The sequence below is a fragment of the Molothrus ater genome, chromosome 7 (assembly GCF_012460135.2).
Source record: "Molothrus ater isolate BHLD 08-10-18 breed brown headed cowbird chromosome 7, BPBGC_Mater_1.1, whole genome shotgun sequence".
Classification (NCBI taxonomy): Eukaryota; Metazoa; Chordata; class Aves; order Passeriformes; family Icteridae; genus Molothrus; species Molothrus ater.
Genome location: NC_050484.2, coordinates 28,425,852 through 28,449,788, shown reverse-complemented (window position 1 = coordinate 28,449,788; position 23,937 = coordinate 28,425,852). Strand labels below are relative to the sequence as shown.

Genomic DNA, 23,937 nt, shown 5'->3' with positions numbered 1-23,937 from the left:
ATGAAGCTGAAGAAGATAGAAAGTCAAGTTTTGAAACCCCACAGACACAAACACATAAAACACGTTGGAAGTTACACAAGCCTCCTTCCCTTAAGCAAAAGCTTATTTTTGGTGAGCCCTGGAGTAGAAGACAAGATTTTAAAATCACACCTCATACAGTACAACAAGTTACTCTGACTCTATATCTGGTGGATCTGCAGATCTGCATAGGAAGGTCATTAATACATCACATATCAGCTCAGGAAGTGATTTTGAGTCATTGCTTGTCTGTTTCAAAAACAAACAGAATTTAAATACAAATTCATGGCCTACTATAAAATCCTCCATTGGTATTTTAGGTCCAGTTAGAACATTACCAGCTAAAAGATGCCTGAACTCCAAAGCACACACTGAGCCCCTAAACCTTCCAGAGGTCTTTTCTCTTCCACTTAGTCTCTAACTGCCCCTTAGTCAAAACTGCACAAAGGACCTAGTTATAAACTCTAGCTCTGATTCCAAATCTGTCCCAGGAAATGAGGCACTGGCAAGCCTGTGGTCAAACATAGAGAGGATGTTCCCCCATGCCTGAAGCAAGGCACACTGTCAGGTACTTGGCATTATTATCAGTGATCTGACCACAAATGGACAAATAATGTCAGACCAGAAAACATCCAGCAGATTTCAAACACAAGACTAAATTCAAGAAATTTCACCACTATAATAGATTAACAGCTGAATCAGACATTATCCTAACAAATTAAATGAGTACCTAAGCAAGGCTAGGTATGAAGATGTAAAAATCTAACTTCCTGTCATATTGAAAGGGTGATTACTTCTCAAAAGCCACTGCTGATTTTGCATTTCAAAGAATTGGTTTGCCAGAAAGTTACTGGGATCAGGAAGGCTTTCAGCTACAGCTTAATTTTGAGAATAACATCAGTGTGGGAATGACATGCATTTACCAGATTGCACATGGCAGTGAAAATATTCTGCATCAGCAGTAGGAGCAGTAGGACGGCCTGAGGGAGCAAGACTTAGATGTGTCAGTGTAAGAAATGGACAGTAATTGTTGATAATGAACAAGGTCTAAAATTCAATCCTAGGCTAAGTCAAGAGTCAAAATGGTCCAGAAACTTTGCTATGAATTTGGATTATTCTGATAAAAATTAAATTATGAACCAGAATGTAATTGCAAGTGGACTAATTATGCATGGTTAGAATTCAGAAGTAGTTAAAAGAATTTCATATGTGTTGTGTCTGAAGAAATTATCTTCCATCCATTGCTAGCTACCTCACATTTTCAGAAACATGCAAGCTAAGCTAAAAGAAGGGGACAAGAGCACCATAAAGCCTGTGAATCAAGCCCATACAAGCATAGGCAGCCTAAGGAGGAATTTAAGGATTATAGAAGATCAATTTCAGGACACAGTGAAATGCAGCTATATAATACCAAGGCCATGGTCTTCCTGCAGCCCAACTCTGCAATTTACATCCTTATCAGAGACTTAATACCCCTGTGGATTCACTGTCTGTGAATTACCTATGGTTTGAATTAATTTGTCTGAAGCAGATCCAATCACCATTCCTGTGTAAACCCCATCAGATTTCCCAGAACTGCTCCATATAAATTAATATATTCTTGGTAATGCAGTTTTGTATTCAAAAATGTTCACCCCAGAGTTTAAAGACTCATCTATTTAAAGTACTTTGTTGGGATCAGCAGATTATTTCTAATGAGATAAATGATCATCTGTGATCAACCCAGCTGGAATTAGTGAGACAAATTGTGGTTTTAAAGACAGAAGAAAGAGACCAGGAGTCCATGGTGACCTTGGATGTGTTCAGATCAATTAGTCACTCTATGCCATTCTGGAATGATTGCTTGAGGATGGAATGTCTTTTAGATTGCTGTGAACTCTGTATGCAAATGGACTTTCTCTTCCTTCTGATCAGAACAGAAATTTTCTATAACCAGTACTAACCAAGGTGGAGAAAACCTTCTTTTTGTGCCTATGTCTTGCTAAAAGTTCTCAAAAATCATTTATCTTCAGGGCTAGGATTTTTAGAGGGCAACTATAAAATCAAGGGAATATTATTACAGAGATTTGAGGCATTGAAACAAGACCATAAATACAGACTAAAGCAGATGGCATAATTAGATTAAAGTCACTGTTTACTTTGGCAGGCACTCTGAATTCCCCATATTCCTTCAGGAGTTCCTGAGTTTCTTCTGCTGATTCCCCTGTGGAGTTGTGAGTAGAGAGGTAATATTCTCCTGTTTCTTGGATCCAGTCTAAGGCCTGTGAATGTCAAAAACACCAAAGGAAAAAACAAAACAAACAGCTTTTGTATTTCAAGAATTAATCCTCTGACAAAGAAAAAACCCTGCCAAACAAAGAATATCAAATACATTGGGATTAATACCCTGTATACTGAAACACTTTCTAGGAACACATAAAAAGAATAAAATAATGAAAGCAGGTAGGAAAGGATACAAAAGGGTTCTCTGTGTTTCCTAGGACAAAAAGGAGTGTAGGGAATTCCACCTATATACAGATAGATCTGCAGGGAAAGCAGTTTTCTCATTCAGAAATAGCTCAATAAAACAAGTTTGCTCTTATATTTATTTTCAAACAAATGAAGAAATACAGAAATTAATCTGAGGTGAAAAAATTAGTGAATCTTGTTGTCGGGTTTTGGAATTGTCTTAAGTTGTTTTAAAATCTATATTTGCCATGTTTTCAGAAGTTACAGTGTTTAAACACAACTTGAGATTGCAAGAGGAGCCCCACACAGAAGCATTACATGGATACAGGAGATTTTACACACTGCCAGGACAGAGGGACAAGGTGGGGTTTTCACATTACCTGCTTGGCACTGCGCTCAAAGACAACATACTGCTGGCACTGATCTAATCTCCTCTTCTTCAGGGTCCAGAAGTGAAGGACCCGATTCTCCCTCTGCAACAGCTCACTCAGAATGGCTGCAGGGCAGAGGAAAACATGAAAACATCTGCATGACTACGGATTCCTTGAGTACATACAGAAATAAGCTATTTAATCACTTTGCCTGGACCTTGTTCCCAAAAGCAGAGAGCCCAAAATCACACTTCCTAAAAACAGGCATTGATTCAAAGTGGCTGCTAAAAAAAACCCCAAAACCATACACAAGAAACCACCACAAAGCGAGCGTAGTTGCAGAGTGATCTGGCAAAGGAAAGGATGCCAGAACAGACTTTGCCTTCTGAGCACATTCACAGACTTTAGCAGGACCCCACTGCAGAGGGGGAGGAAAACCAGACCTTCAGTGCTGTCTCTGCACCAACCTTTGACCTGCTGCTCGGGCCCTCTGGTGTGGCTGGCCACGCCGGGCATGCTGACGTTGTTCCTGTGGATGTACTTGAGGAACACCTCGGCGTTCCTCCGCGCCAGGGTACAGGCCTAGGAAGAACAGCCCCCACCAAAAAGAGTCAGTAAAGATGAGCAAAGAAAGCAAGAAGTTCTCTCTCTGGGAAGATGAGAACTTCAGCTAATAAACTCAGCTAATAAAATAACAGCCTCACAGACATATTAAAACATGAGTAATATTTCATATAGTGGCTCATTTTATATATTAAAGCAAATTAGTGACAGTAAGAAAACAACTACTTGTTAAGAGCTGGTACCTCACAAATGTTCTGTCTAATCAAATCTAACCCATCTCTCAAGAAAAGGACTCATTGTTTCAAAAAATGTACAAATCTAGAGGCGTGATTTCTTAAGCCTTGACTGCAAGTGTAGTTTCATGTTGTGTATCAGTTTTAGTGGCAGGTGGGAGGCTGGCTGACAGTTCACTTGTCAGCCTGGGAGATCTCTGTTTCTTCCAAAGCAGCACCTGGAAGGCAGGAAGAAATTTCTGTCTCCATCTTGGTGCTGCCTTGCAGAGACAAAATTGCTTCAGTTGTTATTAGTTTTTCAGTTATTGGCTTGGAGGACAAAATCTGAAAGGCTGGATGGTTTGTACAAGCCAACACCAAAGTGATGTGTAATACCTGTCATTTATAGTGCAATTTTAAGAACTGACCTTTGAACCAGCACAACAACTAACATCCTCCAACTGCAAACACCACCTAATTAGTCTTGATGATATCTCTCTGAGATATGTATTGATAATTATGCTCAATACCCCTAGTACAACAAAGTAAAACTGGCCTAGGGTTTATAAAGTCAGCCAGTAGTTGAACTGGAATTACACATCAGATCATCCTCTCAAACTTACCAATATTGCTCTAAATTGTCTACCTAACGGAAATTTTTCCTAATTTATTAGAGAACAAAAATTAGACCTTGAGAAAAGCCTCCTTCTGTTCCAGATGTTTGCTGATCAGGGGGATGACATGGTCTATCTCAGCTGCTGGCCCAAGTTTATCTCTGCCTCCACACCAGTCTTCATCCCGTCTGTATTCCTGCTCCAGGCTCTCTAACACGCTGCAGACCTGAAACATGCCCATAGCACAACTCAGTTATCCACAGTCGTAACCAGGAGGAGAACATTCAGTAAAAGTCTGTGACCAATGACATGTCATTTTTGTACTATGGGCCACAGCATAGGGGTAACTGGGTATAAAACAGGCCCTAGACAGAATGATCAAGGTGTTTTTCTTACCCCTAGGGATCTTTACTGTTTGGGATACAATTTATTTAAGGCTGATAAATCATTCTTCTCTTCTAATGAATAATGGGAGGAAGCACTAAAAGCTGAATCAAGGCAGAGGTCAGCCCAGCCCCAGTGGATCATTCAGGAAATAATCCCTATTCTAGAACGTGTTTAAATCCTATTGAAGTCAAGGGACTTAACACATACTTAAAGAAAAGCACATGCTTAAAAACTTTCCTGAAACAAAGTCTGAAGCTGGAATTAATTTTCTTCAGCTATATTTTAGTTGCTCCCTATACAGCTTTTTTAAAGGCTGATGGAAACCAATAGACTTAAATCAGGGTCACAATCTAGATGGATGCAGGTGCTCCACTGCACAGGGCTCACACACATATGTTCTATCTTGGTAGAATACTGGAACAGTGGAATTGAGGTGAATAAACCAACACCGCCTGGAGATTAGGCAGCTGCCTCAGACAAGGCTGAGTCTTTTATGCTGCAGATCCTGAGAATATTCTCAGTGGCCTGTGCAGAGACAGCAAAAGTTTTCCAAGATATTTGGAAGTTTCTTCTTCTCTCCCAAAGGGCTCTTCCTACAGACTCCACTGCTGAGATGACCCAGTCAGTTACTGCTGGGCTCCAGGTAGCAATGTCCATCCTTTTCTTGCTCACTCTTGCAAGCTTTAATATGAACACAGTTATAATTCAGGAGAACCCACATTAATAAGAGCACCATCTGGAGGAGACTCCAGAATTACTCCCCAGTCACTGCCACTATCACAGGCCATTTTCATGTAAATCTGACCAAGAGCACACTGAAGTCCACTTTAAAATTGGGGAGTTAAGGTAAACTGATAACTGATCCTGCTGCCAGGCTTATGCACTATGCATTATGCAAAGGGCCTTATGCACTTGGCAATCTAAAATCATCTTCTTGCTTGGATGTAAACCAGCATTCAACCTCAAACATTTAGTGGAGAGCAAGTGCTTCACGTGTCATGTGTGCACAGAAAAGCATTTCCATTTCACTTCTTGAACATCTTGACATTCTGTTGAACTCCGGTGATTTAAAGAATGAAAATAAATGGACTGCCTGGGATTCACATATTTCCAGGAAGAATTGTCCCTGCACATGCCAAGAATGTCTTTCTGTTAAGGTGATGAGAGAAGTGAATATAAAATAGGCTGTCAATGAAGGCAGAGAAAAACCGGGCTATTTGAAATCCAGGGCTTCACCACTGACATCAAGAACATAATATACTTGGGGAAGACAGGCATGAAAAAGTTTGGCTGCATGTGACACTCTCTGTGTTCTTTTAGCTCTTTTTTCTGGATACTCAGAGAATTCAGGATCCAATAAATGATTCACTCCACTGTCAGGCAGTCACGGAGCAGACCCTTAAGGACTGTAGATCAGCTGTGCAGCCCAAGAGAAGATGACAGGCTTGCAGCATTGAGTTCATGAGCATTCAAAAACTGAATGATCTTTGCCCTGCACATTTGCTGAATAGACACAACCAGTGAATGAACTGGTGGGCACTGCAGTGTGCTTGTCTGAGACTTGGAAATAGGAAGAGAGACTGAACTGATAAATTACTGGCAATGCATATTTTGGCCAGTACATTTAACTGTCTGAAGCTCTAATGAATCCCCTAACAGTTTTCATTCTCACACTCCTCCATCAGCAGTAATTCATTTTGATCTTGAATGCATCAGAGACTGTAAATCTGTTTGAAACCCTTCACAGTGAAATACATTAATTATAAGGAATGTATTCCTCTTAAACAGTCTTAAAAATACATTAAACAAATGACAACAAAAAATGGCTCAAAGATCATCTCAAGGCTCCAAGTTAAGGAAAAGTACACTTTTTCCTTAATGACATATCTAGTTGTGTTAAAAATCTTTCCATGTCTGGTTCTCTAATTGAGGACCTAACTGTGTGACAATAATGATAGAAAATGTCCTGGCAATCACTGCTGCCTTTTGTGTAAAACCACAGGTTCCTGCAGTGTCCCTGCTAACAGCAACTGCCTGGCTGCAGTAAATGACATCAGGCAAGGCTGCTCGAGGAGCCACACTGTGACACTAATTCCCACTGACTACAGTATAAAGGGCACCTGCTTGTGCAAGGGATGAATAATCCCACCATGCCAGCAGCCAACTGGAATGTGTTTTGCAATTCATGAACACCTGGAATGAAGTAGAGTTGGGATAGCATATAATGGCCTCCTGCTGTAATTATGTGTGTTGCAGGTGGATTTAAGAGAAATCCCTTCAAATTTTGGCTTTTTTTTTGGCATGGTGGTATTTAAGTACTAGTGAAAACATTGGCTCACAAAGTAACAATTAATTAATTGCAATCAGTTCTGAAGGAAAAGCAGATTTATGTTCCTCAAGTATAATGAGAACTTGAAACAAAAGTGGTGGGATTTCAAAAATCATTCCTGTTTGAAAGGGGAAAATTGAAAAAAAACCAACAAAAATAGCACCTTCAAGAATTACACTGGTGCACTGAAAACTAAGATGAAAGTTTTTACAAACTGCTTGCTGCTCTTTTTTTGTCTTTTTTTGAGGGGTGAGTGGGTTATGTTTTTTTGTGTTTCAAGACTTGTCAAAGAAAGAATTTTTACTGATCCAGACTTGGTTTACTATGGCCCAGAAATGGCCCTGTCCAGCTCACCTGCTCAGAGGTTTTATAAAAGGCCACGGAGGCATTGACGAGTTTGAGCCTGTCCTCCATCTTCAGCATCAGCTGCTGCCAGTGCAGGGCCACCTTCTCAGCACATTCTCTGATGGCATCAGCATCATAATGTCCAGCCTGCAGCAACACTTCGGCCTTCTGCTGGACCTGCAGGGCACTCTGGTGTGTCTTCTGTAAGGAAGTGGCATGAAAGAGGGACTGTGTATGAGGGGAGGAAAGAAAGGTTGTACAGATGTGCCAGATGTATGGTAGAAAGGTGAAGCGAGGCGTGAGCATGAGGATGCGAGAGAGTGAAATATTTTCAGAGTTATCTTCAGTTAACAGTCACTTTCTGCAAAGCATTTTAGTTTCAGTTATTCACACACACTTGCAACATGTTAATAAAGCTTGGAACATAAATAAATAAAGCTTGGCTCCACTGGTCAGCTGCTGCCCCTTGGGCAGTAACATGGGGTGGGGTACCCAGGGGTCCATTCTGACTGCCCAGTGCAGGCAGCTCTCACTGAACTCTCACCCAGCCTCAGTGCTCACTGCATCCCACTCAGTCTGCAGCCCAAAAGCAAACTCTAAACAGCAAACTATGGGCCGAATCACCCCAATTCAGCTCTTGCCAGGCAGTTTACCTGGCATCAGCAGCTTTACTTGTGCAGTTGTTCAAAACATCAATCCCAGAAAATAAGATGTCTTACTAAAGGGCATGAACTTTATCACAAGTAGGAGCTTTATCACAAGATGCATTTCTAGAAGTCAGGTCACTCATACTAGAGATTAGACTTATGCTCCTACCTTTAAGGTCAGAGCTGGGGAGAGTCAAATCCTTCTCTCCACCATCCCCCAGTTTACTCAGTAGCCCCTTTACAGGCAGGACTGAGTTATCTGCCCCATTCTTCAGCCTACTCTCAGAGTTAGCAAGTGGTGGCTATGTCTTCCTCTGTGGGCTGATAAAATAACCCCCCTCCCTTCCCAGCCTCCTGAGTAACTGTTCAGACATGGTTAAGTTCAGTATTTGACTTTAATCTTCTGAACAGAAGCCCTAAAATCTCTCAGACTCCTCTGTGCTATGTCCCATTTGTAACCGCTGCTGACAAATTCTCATGTGATAGTTTTATGATCTAAGCCATGAACCTGGAAAAAAGCTTGAAATCATCTGGCAATACACTGATGAATAATGTAATGTAAAGAAAGCTATTAGGAAACAAAAAGGATTAATAATTGGCAGAAACTTAGGAAGATGTTCAAGAACAACTGGTTAAATTTAATATCCAGCTGCTTTACTGATGTTAGAATTGTAACACTTGTTTGAAATAGACTTTGAAGGATTTCAACTGAAAATCAATTCCACATCTAGAATGCTTTTAGAGAACAGTCTGCCTTGTGTGTTTTGCTGATCTATTCCCCATATTGAGCTTTAAATACTTTAAATATTTAATCTAGTGGTTTTTTCTTTTTGAAAACTTATTTTCCCCTTAGTATGGTGTAACCCTCTTCTCCCTCTGCAATTTGCATTCAGCACCAAATGCAAGAACTTCCCCAATGTCAGAAGCTGTGATAACTCAGCCAGTGGGTGTCTTGTTCCCCACTGCTGTCTGGTGATGGCTGCCAAGATGTGGTCAGCACAGCTTGGTGCCAGCCAGCTCATACAGAATTGATAAAAAACTTCTTCCTTTTCCTTTAGGAGCTGCAACAGCTGCTCCTTCTTTACTCTGAGCAGAGCTGGATCAAAATAAGTCATTAGTTGATATTTAAACTCTAGAATTATTACCATCACTGTAATGTATATTGACTAACTTCAAGTTTACCAGAGACATCCCTTCCTCTTCCCCCCACCTCCCACTCCCAGTCAGGCATCTCTTCAAATCTCCATACTTGCAGAGTTCAAAGTGTGGTTTAGTTTTCAAATATATGAGTATTTTTCAGCTGCTCTTTCCTCTGTAAAAACCTAACAATCAATCTAATCTGGAAGCACACACACCTTTTAAGCTGGAACAGGAAAAAATGACGCTAGAAAGCAACCTCTTTGCAGCAACTGAAATGAGCACACCCTGGGAGGGTTTGCTCACAATAACAGAGATATATCAAGCACTGAGCTTAATTAGGAATCTTTTAGTGCCCTGCTCAGGGCAGACCTTAGCCCTTCACGACCTTCTCATTCAAAGGAAAGCTGCTCAGAGCAGGGGCTCTTCCTCCTGGCCCTGTGAGTGAGGCAAATGGGTTGGCTCACAATCAGTTTCCAAGGGGCAGGTCAAAGGTGTGCTGTTACTCCAGAGCAAGGAGTCAATTCTTACAAATTTCCCCTCTTGCCTCTTTGTCAAAGTTGTTTCAGGATGAGGGTTGGAATGAGTTTCTTTTCTGGGGTTCATGAAAGGAAAACTGAATCAAAGATTATTTAGTGTGAGAGCATTACCCATTAAAAAATATTCATAAATGAATGCCGTGGAATGACCTCCAGACTGTGGATGTGGAAAGAAACTGACTTGAAAAACTCTTCCCATTTCAGATCACTTTATGAACCTTAATTTTTTATCAAGGAAATTATCAGGAGATGCCTGAGTGTCATTTTCATGAATGGCAAAGCTGATATCTGCCAGCAGAAGAATTAGCTGCAGGTGATAAATAATTTGTTTCACTATTAGCTGCTGGCTACATTACGAGTTTAATGATAAGTTGATTCTCTAAAGCCTCTATTCCTCGCCTTCCTTCAGGAAAGCAATGATTGATGCCCATGAGATAACCTTTTGTGTGATGTTCACCTGGGAAGGAGAAACAAAGAGGAGTTGTTGGTGTTACCTCTATTGCCAGCTGAAACTGCTCGTGCTCCCGCTGGAGCTGCTCAGCCTCCGACAGGGAGCTGGCATTGACCAGGCTGGCGTTGAGCATCGACTCCCCGTTCCTGATCCAGCCAAGCACCTGCAAACAAAGGATGTGCTCAGTGAAAGGTGCACTCACTACCAGGATTTGTGCAGTCACCTGTCAGAAAATGCTTCAGCCTGCCTGAACAAGTGTGAGCAGAAAGAAGTCTTTTCTGTGAACAGAAAGAAATCCTGGTCTTAATGATCTTTGCCTCTTAAAACACATTTTTAAGAGGCAAAGATTTGATCTTATTGAAAAAGTTATTGCTTGAAGAATTCAACTCCCTTTACATGGATATTTGGATAGCAAAGAACATTCATTTTCAAGGCTTGATCACAAAAATGAATGGGCCCCCATGCAAATACCCCAGGGCAAAACCATAAAGCACGATGAGAGAGATTTGAATTTAAGCACCTTTTCAAATTTCCGACAGGAATCACAGATGTTGCAACACCTTTCTGCTTCATTTGCCTGTGTGCCTTTCACACAAAAGTCTGAGCTTAGGGGGGAGGAGGGAGAGGACACAGTTTGATCCATTTGCCATGGAGTTAAGATGCAGTTAGAGTTTCCACCTGCACACAGCTAGGAAAAAGTGTCAAATCTTGTATTTTGGGTTTAATCAAGAGGCTTTACTTCAGACATGTTAAAATTATTTGTAGACATGCAATCCATGCTGTAATGACTGCAGAATCACATCCTAAATGTACATAATTAATCCATCAAGCTTGCACTCACTCATTTAAGCAGCAACATTTTCTGCTATTTTAAGACAAGTGTTTAGGAAATTAGCACCCAGAACACACATGCAAGTTCTTTCCTGTGTTGTCTCAAAGCTTTTTTTCTACCTGTGAAGGTGTCATATTAGTCCAGTAAAGCCAGAAAGTTGCTGAGTCCAATTCACAGATCCACAGGAAATCCTGATTGCTCAATCATTGCCCTAAATTTGGCTTATGATTTCCAAAATTGACTTTGCTGCAATAGTCTACATAGCAATTTCCCTTTTGTACTATCATTTTCGACAAGTGATCCATTAATTGCCTGGAGGAAACACGGATTTTTTTATTGCTTTGTTTTTCCTCCCTACATCATGCATCACCCTAGTTAGTGCCATTTAGTTCCCTGTAGGGTAAAAAATGAGTTTTCCCTAGGAGAGAAAAGGGAGACATGTAGCTGACCCTAATTTGTAGAAAATTACATTCTGCTCAGTACAACAGTGTGGAAGATTTAATTTCATTTGTTTCTCTTTCATCAGCAGGTGTAATTGTTCCTGTGGTAAATACATCACACATTTAAAGAAAAAGCAGTTGAGTTATCATGTGGAAATTGTATTGTCTGGCATTTTCTATAGTCCATCAGACTTGAACCCTGCATTATTACCAACTACATGGTAACAAACTCTGACCTTAACCAAAGGATCACTGTACCTGGGAAAGGCCTGAATTGAGGACATCATCAGGCAGGACTTGCTTTCATGTTTTACATACTGCAATATACCCAGCATTGAACTATTTGGAATGTAGAAAATACTGAGTGTGTACGCTAAAAATACAGCATTTTTTTTTCTGCTGTGGAACATCTTTCATTTCAGCTGAGTTTTTCAGAAACTGCCACAGACAATTTGACACAGCTTTCACACAAATATCTGAGCCTCTAAATAGAGAAACATCAGGAAAAAATATATGGAAACTCAGCCTTACAACAAAGCAACTTGATTAGGAAGAGGGACCACACAACCAGTCTGCCAGGTTTCCATTTGTGTTTACAACACATATTCATCCCTCTGTTCAAGAGTCTTGCAAACTCAAATTATCCAGGAGAAAGCAGTTCACGTGGACTGGTGGATTCCATGTGCCAGCCATGCTGCCAGCACCACTCCTGACCAAGGCTGCTGCCACCCCTGAGTAGCTGCCCCCTCTCCTTCTCCCAGAGTGTGGGGCTGGACACCCATTCTGGGGTTCCTACATCCCCCTTTTCAGGCCCAAGGAGCACCCAAGCACTAGCAACTTTTGCTTGGTAGCATTTACACAGTGACCCCTGTCTCCTTTGACAAGTCTGGCTCTTCAGTGTTGGAGCCTCATCTGAGATTTGCATCAGCTGCTTTCATAGTAATGTTTCTCTCTTACTTGTGTTGTTTACGTACAGTAAGGAAAAAAAATTCAGTTGCACAACCAAAGCTTCTTAAGTCTAAGTTCAAAACCCTGCAGAGACATTCCTTGTGTCCCTGGTTTAGAACTGGCTGGAAGGGGGCATTTATACATTTGTGTCTGGTTTACAAGACCTGCTCACAAAGTGACTTCTACTCATATAGTGCTTTATACTTTTCATTAAAATCTATAGAAAAGCTCTTAGTACAGGACCAAAGCACTTCTATGATGATTTCCTGTATTAATAGTTTCACCATTATTTTGCAACTTGCAGACAGGCCAACCCTAAAACACAGCTTTAAAAAGATATTTTCTACAAATTACAGATTTTATCAGCTTTGTAGAAGCAATGACTAAATAATTCTGGAGTTAAATAAATCTTCAAAGACTTTCTTATACATCCTAACAATTTTTTTATAACAGAGAAGCAGAAACAATTTTATGGGCTCTTATATAAAAGCCACTTGTCACTGGAGACCAGTTTTACTTCAAGGCATGGGTTGTTTAACAGGGCAACCACCACAACTCTGAAACAACTCCCACTTTGACTCCAATTTGCTTTAGAGAGGCTATGCTCCTGTACAGGGATTCTCTGTAATTAAATAATAGTACCAAATTCTTCTAAACCCCCTAATTTCTTCCCTGGAACTCTGCCATCTTCACTGAGCACAGAGTCAGACTTTATAGGAAAAATTAAGATTGAGGCACCCCTTGTGCAGCCATCCTTAAGAAATGAAAGCTCTGTACCATACAGTGCTTTTGTCTACTGCTCAGTTTAGTCAGAATGTTTCAAAAGCTGTTTCTTCATGTTTCTAAAAAAGACTTAGGCCCTTGCTATGGATATCTGTCCAGTCAGATAAGAAAAGTTTTTCAAGTTTAGAAGACAAAACAATCTAAGTGAATCTTTTACAACTCCAGATCCTTTGCAGCTTCCTTCAAAAGCTTTTACTCACACAGACCCAACCATCAAGGACAGCTTCTGGTAATTTTAACCATTTTTAAAACTTCATCAGTTTCCCAGGAGCTATTTGACATTAGATTAGGAAAAAACAAATATATTCAGTGTCTCTCAAATGACTACTTCCCATCATCCTTTGGGCATATATATTTTGAAGCAAATCTAATGCCAAACAGCAAAAATAGATGGATAACAAGCACATCAAAAGGATTAAATATATCTTCAAAACAACCTGGAAAGCAAGTGTAATGGGACACCTTGAGGATATCTTGGAGCAAATTAGGTCAAGTTCAAAACTTATTTAAAAAAAAGCCCAAACCATACAAAGATAAATTAAGGGGATAGGGAAGCCAAACAGCTGCAGGCACAGCATTAGAGTTTGTTTTTTTAAACTGATCTCCACAAATCTATTCTGCTATTACTTTTATGTAAGCAGTCCAAGCTCTATAGTTTCTGTCAGAAATGAGTAGGATCCAAATGAGGGAAAATCAGGCTTGGGCAGAATTTTTATTAATAACAAAGACCCTGTGAATTACTGATCTTTTCTATTTCCACTCTAAAGCAGTTCGCAGAACATCTCATTTGGAATTGTTCCACTTTAATGGCCCCAAACTTCAATTCATTGTCTTGGCATTCAAACCCTTGGTGCATATGATATAAAGCAGAAATCTCTGGCAAATGAAACTTAAATAGATAGAGACAGTTTAAAGACTTCTTATTTCCATGAGCCATTATATCAAAATGCAAACACATGTACATGTAGCAGCTTTGACCAATTTTACTCTGTCAGCAGAACTTAACACAGCTACAGGAGGTGTCTTGCAACAACCACACCTCAACTCATTCACAAGAGAAAGAGCAATTTGGTAATGAGATCATCCATCATCTCAGATGCACTAAACTGAAAGTGAAGGAAACCTGGACCAGGCTGGAGATGAACTACAAGCCAAAATCAATACATTTCCCAATTTCACTAAATGGTTGGGAACATGAATCATCTACAGGAAACCAAATAGATAAGACACAGAAATATTTTAACTTGCCTCTTTCCAAGGGAGATTGTAGCTGTGGTAATTTATAGGTTAACAAGCAAAGGGGCGCTTAGTATTCAGCTGAACAAATAAAATGTTTTTTCACTACTGGTTTTCTGGGAGGTCACATAATAACAAAGGCTCTGATGGTCCCAAGCTCTGTTAAGGAAATACTAATTCAAGGCAGCTGTTCTCACAGTAAGCATTAGCTCAGTCTTATAACCATTTCCTTTGGGTAGATTTCAGTTATAAAATAGTTAAGCAGATATTTGATAATAAGGCAAATAACATCAGGTACCTGCAGAAAGTGCTGCACTGCCACTGAACGGCTGCAGGAGCAGCCACACACAGGGCTGACTGCACTTTACCCCAGACCAGTGGGCAACCTGCATCTTTAGCCTTTCTGCTACACATGAAACTCCTCTCTGCTTTCTGTCATAAGTTAAAATGGCTCTGCTGTACCAGAAATCTATCACATACACCTCCAGGCTTAGCTAAGCTAAGAAACTTCAGGAACCTATAGAAAAAAAAAGTATATACTTCATAATCATGTTAAGATGGTTGTTCTAAATATCACAGAGTGTTTCTGGGTTTTGCTTGGTTTGGTTTTGGTTTTTTTTTTTCAGAAGAAAGCCAAGCAGTCTACAGAGCTACAGAACTTTGTGAGGAGCTGATCTTCAATAATCACAAATGCAAAATGACCATTTTTAAAAAATAAAAATTAGGAGAGTTCTGTGCTACTTTTAGGTAGAGTGGAAGAATATTCACATCAAAGCGGACTTTGAAAGAAGATGTATACACTGCTGTTAGAGCTGCCAGTTTGCCGAGTGTAAAGGATTTATTTTGCCGGCAATGATAAAGCAATTCAGATAAAGCATGACTCAGTTATTCTGTCTTCAAAAGTGAATATTTATGATCATATGTACTGAGCATTCAAAGAGTATGGGTATGTGTTTAAGTAAACAAATGAGCAGATATCTTTCATGAACACCTTGTAGTATCTTTCATGAACACCTTGTCCCAACACCACCCCCCAACCCAACTATTTGTATAGTTAAATGGAAAACTGAATATTCCACTTGTCTGGGAAAACATTCTCGGTTTTGCTGATGAAATCAAGAACATTCAATAAAAAGACAGACATAAACTAGAGTGTGAAGCCACCTATGGGCTAGGAAGCAGGAAGTGTAATGCTATCCCGTGCAGCAAAGGAAAACAAAGAAACATGAGGCATCCAAATTAAATATTAGGGAAAACCAAGGGAGGCAGAACATGACTGCCTATGCTAGGATGAAATCTGAAAGAAAGGCAATGTAATAATACTAAGAGGTCTGAACAAGTCCTGGGATCTAGAGACCACTGATAGAATTTTTTAAATCACTGGAAGATGTTAAAGATTCCTGCAAGACAACAGATGTATAGCAATACATTTATGGCTATAAATAAACGTATCGCTATACATCAAAAGGTGAAACTTTGCTATACCTTTCAAAAGGTGAAACTACCACAATTTCATACTTAGGCCTCACAGCTCAGTTTCCTTTGCTTTGGGTCCATTTTCCACCTCAGCTTAAATCTGGGTCACAAATCAAATAATTATATTCCCAGAACACTTGGAGTCTGAGGCTGTTTCTCCAGTTGAGAAGCTACGTGGTCAGTTCTGCACAGAATTTCCATAACTACTCATGAAGCCAAAACCAGGCACACTTGGGAGAGCAGAGCCCCTTCTTATTTGCAAAGGGCCTTTCTGTAAACCTGTCAGCAAATCAACTACTGTTAAGGAAAGGGGGATTTAGACTGCCCACCTAAAGGTTTGTCCCTTGGCAGACACTGGCTTAGAGGTGTGAATGTATGTAATGGCTGAAAACCCCCTCAAGCCCCTCATGTGTGGTTAAAACTCTCACCTGCTTGACCTCAGCCTGGAGGTGCCGGAGCTGCAGGCACTGCTCTAACCTCTTGTGAGTTTGGTCAGCATTCAGCTCCAGCTCGTGCTGCTTCTCATGAAGGAATTCCAGCAGTTCTTGAACCTGGGTTGCAAGATCAATGTCTTTTTCACAGATCAGCTCAATGCCTGTAACATGCAGGGAAAGAGAGATTATTGCATTTACTTGAAATTTCAATTTTGCATTACTGAAATCTTTAAATTTTTTTGCCATTTAACACTTTGATTTGCAAGTGTCTGAGTAATTCTTTCTCACTTAACTTTCTCACACGTAATATTTGGCTTTCACAGCTCCCTAATCTTCATCATTACATTTTTCTACAAAGTGGCGTTTCTCTGGTGGTCATTGCTTATCTGACTCATCAGCATCTGGCTAGTCGGACTGACTTAAGCACAGTCTTGCTCAAAAACTTGCATGAACATCAAATTTTAAAAAAGACAGAAAAATTCTCAGTTTTTTTAGGATAATTAATAAACTTATACTTTAGAAATGCATGTTAAAAAAAGAATAAAAAAACTAGAAGAAAAAAGAGATAAGGAAGAAAATAGAAAAGTCAAATAGATCTACAGTAGTGCAGGGAGCTCCACAGAGAAAACCTTTTTCTATCTGGATGCTTGTAGAGGATCATCAACAATGAATTAGTTTTAATCAGACTTTAGTTCATTCAGAATTATTCCACAGAGTGACTTTTGTCCAATCCTCACAGAGCAGACAGAAAGGGTGTCTCAGTACCACATCTCCCTCCCTTGCATCCTCCGTGAACTTCCTAACCCCTCAAAGGCCCAGTCTGATTTCACAGCCCTGACTTGATCAGGAGATTGAAATAGAGACTTCCTGAGGCCCTTCCTACCTCCTGAATGTTTTTCTGACACTGTGAGCCTTGTGTGAAGTGTTTACATGAAATACAGGGCAGAGTTTCACATCTTCCTTCTGGGTACCACTGATGCGATTGGGACTCTGGGTTCGCCACCAGTGCAACTGGAAGGTTTGGCCTTGAGGAAATATGATGTTATCTCATGTTACTGCAGTCCCTGGGATTGCAAACTAACAAAGACCCTTCCCTTATGAAGGTCTACTGGAATTTTGCCTCAAAGCAGGAAGGATAAGGAACCTAACATAAAAATAACTTGATTGCACTAACGCTGAGAAAACACTGCACTTTTCTCCAAAGCCATTTGATTTAACAGATTAATTTAGGATTAAAAAAGAAATGTGTTAATTAGAAGTTGCTGAAAAAAAGTCTTGGACACTATTTTTGAAAACCATTTTGAAAGTTGTCTTTACCTCCCTCTTTATCCTCCTCAGAGACTCATGACTTTCATTCAGCGGCATTACACAGTAGAGCACACAAAATAAATACGACCTTATTACTAACCCCATCCCTTTTCCTGGTTTCTGGTTTTATCAGAAAAAGCACATGGGAATGCAAATGATTGGCTTATTCCCTTTCCCAGCCAAAACAAAACAGTTCCTTCATTACCAAATAAAGTGGAATGGCCCCTGGCTTCCCATTTAAAACTGGAAATTTAATATATGTTTCTATTCTTGGGAGTGAAGTTCTTTTCAACTGCCAGACACCAGGCATTGTTGCTGCAATTAGCCTGCATATGGTTCTGTACCCTGAGGACATGATGGTTTTTTGTATGCTTGACTTCACCACACCTATTGGACATTAAATGCACAGCTTTGCCTCCCGCACACTCAGCTGGTGCAGCTCTGATCGTGCTAACTCATCAGCAGCAACCAGGGAACTGCCTGGGATGCTATCCAAGGGCAGTGTGTGCTCCCCATGATGAATGATCTGCCCTTTCCTGCTTGTCATATGTCACGCAGATTTATTCTGCGGTGCCAGCACACGCGGGGAGAGCGCTTTTTCTTCTCAAGTATGGGTTGGCAAAACAGAAAGCCTTGTTTCCCGAATAATTTCATACATATTATCTTTACATTGTGCTTTGACAGCTAGAAAAGCACAGCTGACTTTCTGATAAAACGAACTTGGTTGCCATTTTCTTCTACTGCCTCAAACAGTGCAGCAGATGTCAAGTGAGTGATACTGAATTGAAAATGTTTTTAAAAAATCCTACAGGAAAGAGTACTAAGCCACACTAACTGGCATCCTACAAAACATTAATTAGTGACACCTGAACTGCTTGCAATGTGAGATAGAATTCAGTCTAGGGAAGGGGTATTGCTTTTTAACCTGCACAAAACTGTTCTGAAACTGCTTTAAACCTGCTTTATGCTGAAATATTAAGAGTTTGTGATAGCAGAGTTTATATTCTCTTCTTTGCAATATAAACTATAGTTATAATTAACTATAAAGGACATCACAAAGCAAATGAAATGGATTTCTGCTTCCCTTTTAAGCAATGTGACACTTGGAAAAGATGTGAACAATGTTAGCTTGATGACCAGGAAGCTAAAGGACTTTGAATCTTACACATATCAGGCAGGTACTGAATAAATATCCCCAACTTCAGCTCTGCAGTGTACTTCAGGTTTGACTTCGAAGTAATTTGTCTAAGATATAAAAAGCTCTGTAAACCATTAGAGACCCCCAACTGGGGGCTCATTATGACAATGATATTGACAATGCAAATGGACTTTATTAATCAAATAAATTTGCACAATCAATTAACCGGTGATTAGAGTATAACTGCTTTTAATGCCTAGGATCAGACTAAGGTGCATATGGTAATAAATTACCTGAGCATATCACCACCACAGCTTGGGCCCAAGTGCTGAATTACTCCTGAATAATTATCCTAAACTTTCTGTGGGAAATGGATTTCTCCGAAGTCTCCAAGTTGTCACTTTTGGAAACACCAGGCTCCTTCAACATATTGAGTTAGGCATCCAGAAAAATCAATAACCATTTCTGAGAGTATTTACCCACATATTTAGCTTTGCTATCAGCTAAAATCAAACAGGAAAAATAGCAGATAGGTTCCTTGAAACAAAAAGGGCTGGCTCATTAGAAACTCCAGTCTTGTTGAGAATATTACTAGAATATTCTCTACATACAAATATGTTTCCTGATTGACACAGATTTTAGCGACGATCTGCAAGTACTGCAAAATTTCAGGAAATGCAACCTGACTTCCAGATCTTATCTATTCCCTAACAAAACCAAACATTTGTTTAAAAAATAATTATTCTGATGGAGAAAACAGTCTAATCCAGGCTCAGTCGCGTGTGCTGGAGCATTGGAAGGAATCACAGGAACATAGCCCTGAGCTGGATGGAGCTTTGAAAATACTGGGCTTGCAGAGAAGCCTCATTGTGTGGATGCCCTCAATATCCACAGAGTCTGACCTGGTGCATCACAGAACCACTGGATTTATTGTACCAACATAAGAATGTTCACAGGGATTGCCAGACACTCTACAGCTTAGTAAGGGTCAGTGCTCCAAGTCTGCATCAGACATGCAAAAATCATGGCTGAATGTCCAAAACCTTCTTTTTCTACCTCAAGACTTCCAAGTGAAAAAGACATCATAAATGGCAGCACATGGATGTAATTTTATCTGACAGACTTGCTGGCTTAAAGACCTCCAAGACAAAGAAGAGAGTGATCAAAACCAAGTCAGTCTCCTGTGTGGCATGTTGAAAAGAATAAAGCTCAAAGAGAGTTAGAGGGAAGGGAAGAAACTTGGTCAATTAAGGGTGGCTGGTTAGGTAGAATGGCTCTGGAAAATCACATTTTTTCTGGCTCTATCTTCTGTGGCTACAGCTGAATTTTGATTGTAGCAGTGGTGACAGTGTACAATAGGGAGCAGCAATAGCAGCTGATGTCCCAGAATCTCTGCAAGTTTTCAGCTCTGGAAAGTAAGAACAATCATCCCCTACCCTATACCCTGAATGGCTATGATAAAGGATTCATGAAAAAGGAGTAAAATTCAATCACTTTTTATGAAGTATAACTGTTCTTTACTGAAGTAAGAAGCAGTAGGCTCCCAAGTACTACCTTTCTCCCTTATTGTTCCATTCTCCCAGCATTTAGCATTCCATGCATACTAGACATGGCCATTACCTTTGATTTACTACAGTTACTCTACATCCCCACGGGACATCTGCTTCCCTGCTTTTGAGAGCAGTGGATTTTTATTAGGTAGGCTTCAGAGAAAGTGGCCTCAGAGAATCTTACAAAAACATTTTACAAGTCAATTCATTGAGTTGCTAACCTTTTGTCAGCAATCCAAAAGTTGTTTCTAACTTCTTGACAAACACAGAATTTATTTTTTATTTTCTAAAACTCAGTCACTGAGGCTTCTGACTGTGCTCTGTTCTGGGTCATATTCTTTACCTCCCATGGATTCCTTCAGGATGGAAAAACAAACAGACAAGAGAGCACAAACATCTTAACCAATGTCTTAGGAGGAGTTTCCTAACTCAGAAAGCAGGGAGGCTGAAGCACAGGGCCAAGCATTGTGTGGGCAGATCTCAGAGAGGCTCACAGAATGCACTAGATTATCTAGTTCACAACATCCTCTTGGAGCAGTCCTCAAGCCTCTGTTTAGTGCAGCCTGCCAAATCAGGCTGGATACTGCCTACAGATTGTTCTGAAGGTAGGTGCCTAGAGGTAAAATGTTTGCCAAAGAATAATACCATAAAATCCTTTTTATTTCAAACAAGGGAAAGAACAGGAACTGCTCTTGCTTTGCAATCTTTCCAAACATTTTAGAAGGTTAAAGCACTACATAAGTAACATTCACTTCTGGGCTTTATGCAGTGATTAATCTGAATTATGATATTCCTTTTCCAGATGCAAAATCCAAGGAAACAAAAATTTTGACTCTTAGGATGTATTAGAACTTCTCTTATGCTGAGAAGCAGAACAAAATCAGACAGACTTCCTACCAAAATGAATCAAAACTTTCATTTAAGAGCACATCTCAAAGGGCTTTTTTACACCCAAGTTGCTACCTTTAAGTGCACTCTGAAAAAGAGAATTCCAGTATGTTTTATCATATTCCCCTTTTACACAAAACAATTCCAAGGAGAACTGGCTGGAAACAAGAGTTCCATTTCATTAGTGGTTTCAAGGCTCTCATGTTTGGATTCTTTCCCAGAGGACTCTTGGATAACTAGATTCTTTCTCCCCTTACTCTCCTCTCTTTACCTTGGGCATGTCTACACCCTTAAATGGGAAACAGGGAAAAGGCAATTGAGTCTGCAGAGAATGAAGCCAGCCCATCTGGTCAGTTTGACTCTCACTAAAGTAAAGTTGCAGTAAGATTAACAAGCTTAGGAGTCTAGAATGACTAGACTGCATCCAGACCTGAGGTTTGACTGCCCAGCTCAAGGATCTGTAGCTCTTGACTGCAGTGCTTGTTTCTGAGCTGGAGCAAGGACAAGGAGCTTGTCTTGCTCTCCCCTCTCCATCCAGTTTGGAGTCAATCACACTCTCCATCCTGCAGCTGTGAAACTTTCTGAATGAAACTTGAAATTCAGCTTCACTTCCTCAATGAGTTTCAGTCTCAAAGAAACAGCAGATTTTTACATAAAATCCTGAATCAGAATTCTCAAAACTTGTGGAACTGTTCTGGGAGTGGAGAGACAGATATTGCCTACACTTATGCTAAAAGCTTATTTGATATGTAATGTGGTATTTCGGCTTACTATGCATTTTGAGGGTTTGGGCTTTTTCTTGGTTTTTTTTTGTTTTGCCTTTTTTTTTTTTTTTCATGTAAAATAGAGATCAAATTGTTCTCACCTGAAGCCTGGACCTCCATGATGTACTGGTGCAAGTCTTGCCCTTGCTGGATGACTTCAAAGGTCATGTTGTTCATGGCCAGTTTCCGCTCAGTGTGACGCTGCAATCGCTGCTCAGCCAGAGTGAGATCCTCAGTGTTGAAATCATTCATTTGCCTCAGCAGATCTTCATTCCAAGCATCCAACTCTGCTGTAACCTTCATGGGCAGAAGACACACTCAGGATCAATGAAATATCTTACTCTCAAACAGTGTTTGGATCTGAAAATACTTCGCATTTTGACTCTGATCCAGAAACCTTCAAACTCCAGATCCTGCCCACTAAATGGTGACACTTCACATTTTTCTTAGGTGAGGATCCATGAAAAGATTATCAGTCCAACAAAAACTGTCACCTTCCTTTTCCCTTACATATCCCAAATGACACTGGAAGAGAATACCCACTATATTCTCATTGCTGGTAGAACAAATGTTTCTGAATATATTAAAATTAAATGAAAAAATAATGCTTCCAGAATTACAGAACACCCTGCAACCACACAATCCCCAAAGGGCCTGAATGTTTCTAAAGCATTCATTTTGCAACACATTATATGTTACATATCACAGATGTAATGCACAACACAGAAACATCACACTCAAGGTTTAGGTGAATCATTTACAGATTCACAAATGAAACCTGGCTGTAACCAAAGACCTGACAGTAACTCCTGGGAACATGCAAAATCTTCTTTGCTTTCTCTGCTTCCTAATTGTGACACACAGGCTAATGATTTTAGCAGTCCATTTCTTGTATCTTCTGCATTTTACATCTTTCTCCACAGAAGCCAGCTGGTATCAAAGGTTTGCCTGTGCAATTAAAGCAAGACCTAGTGCCCACCTAAGCAGCCCAGTCTCACCTCAACCTAGGTTCTGCTGCTGCAGGCAAAAAGAGGGAATTATGCTAGTGACAATGAATGAGGGAGGGAGGACAAGGGAAATGGGAATTAAGTTGTAGAGTGCAGAATACAAGTCTTAGAAGGATTGAAAATGATTAAATAAATTACTTAATTCTGATTAATAGGTCAATTCCTCAGCTAAATAGCTAAATTCAGGAGAGCTAAAAGTAGATATCTACATTCCCACTTGTACACATTATGACACAGTGAAAAATTCTCTGCTTCTCACTAAAAGTGCTCTTCAGGGCCTGTGTGCAGTGACATGTTTAACTTCCTAAGGAATCAAGATTCAGATTTCTCCATTCAGCTTTCCTTTCCAGAAGACATAAGTAATATGCAGACAGGCTTAGGAAGAGGACCCAAATGGACCAGTTCTCAGCCCTTCTCACATTAGAATGGACAAATGCACAGAGTTTTGAACTAGAAGGAAAAAGTGCATCTTTTAGGCTCTTTTTTGAGAGAAGCAGAAAAGCAAACTTACTCAGTGAAGAACCTGGGACTCATCTGCCGAAGAGAAGGCAGAGCGTGGATATCCTGAGGGGTTTCTATTTTTCTTCAGCTTGTTCCTTTGCCCATTCCACTCAATTACCCTTAAATAATAGCTATCTCTACACTGTCTTTGCCCCCGTTCCCGATTCCAGCAGCCTCTGATTCATTCACATGTCACAGCAGGAGTCCCTGGACTGTGGAGACTTATTGGCAGACTTAACAATTAGGGAAAAATGTCCAAAGTTGTGGCGGAAAAGAGCTTTACCAGATACATTTACATTTAGGGGCAGATGCTCAGCTAACAGTAATCAGAACTGAGGTGATCTTGACCTCATTTTAAACTACAAACAACAGAATTAATTCAGAGTGAGCACAGGTTCCTACAGCCATGAGAGTAACACAAAGTTCAATGTAAATGTTCAGTTGTTAAATGTAAATGTTCAGTGTTAATGTTCAGTTCCTTTCTGCTCTTTCTATGGAAAAGCACATGACATAAGTGAATCAGAAATTTCTCTTGGTAACTTCTCCACTTGGCTGCAGAAGGGACACTGA

At 40.1% G+C, this 23,937-nt stretch overlaps 1 protein-coding gene across 8 annotated transcripts in view; it reads right to left on the bottom strand.

Annotated features, from left to right (window-relative positions):
• The window catches only part of KALRN (kalirin RhoGEF kinase), a 465,026-nt gene that overhangs the window by 145,397 nt on the left and 295,692 nt on the right, over positions 1-23,937 (bottom strand). For 7 of the 8 annotated variants that reach the window (XM_036386498.2, XM_036386501.2, XM_036386502.2 and 4 more), the window contains 8 exons: positions 21,961-22,156; positions 16,206-16,372; positions 10,106-10,225; positions 7,298-7,516; positions 4,304-4,453; positions 3,305-3,419; positions 2,847-2,962; positions 2,157-2,279 (listed from right to left, as the gene is read on the bottom strand). In XM_036386498.2, coding sequence (XP_036242391.1) covers positions 2,157-2,279; positions 2,847-2,962; positions 3,305-3,419; positions 4,304-4,453; positions 7,298-7,516; positions 10,106-10,225; positions 16,206-16,372; positions 21,961-22,156 — 1,206 coding nt within the window. The remainder of the gene's footprint in view (positions 1-2,156; positions 2,280-2,846; positions 2,963-3,304; positions 3,420-4,303; positions 4,454-7,297; positions 7,517-10,105; positions 10,226-16,205; positions 16,373-21,960; positions 22,157-23,937) is intronic. The other variant, XM_036386500.2, reaches the window with a different exon arrangement.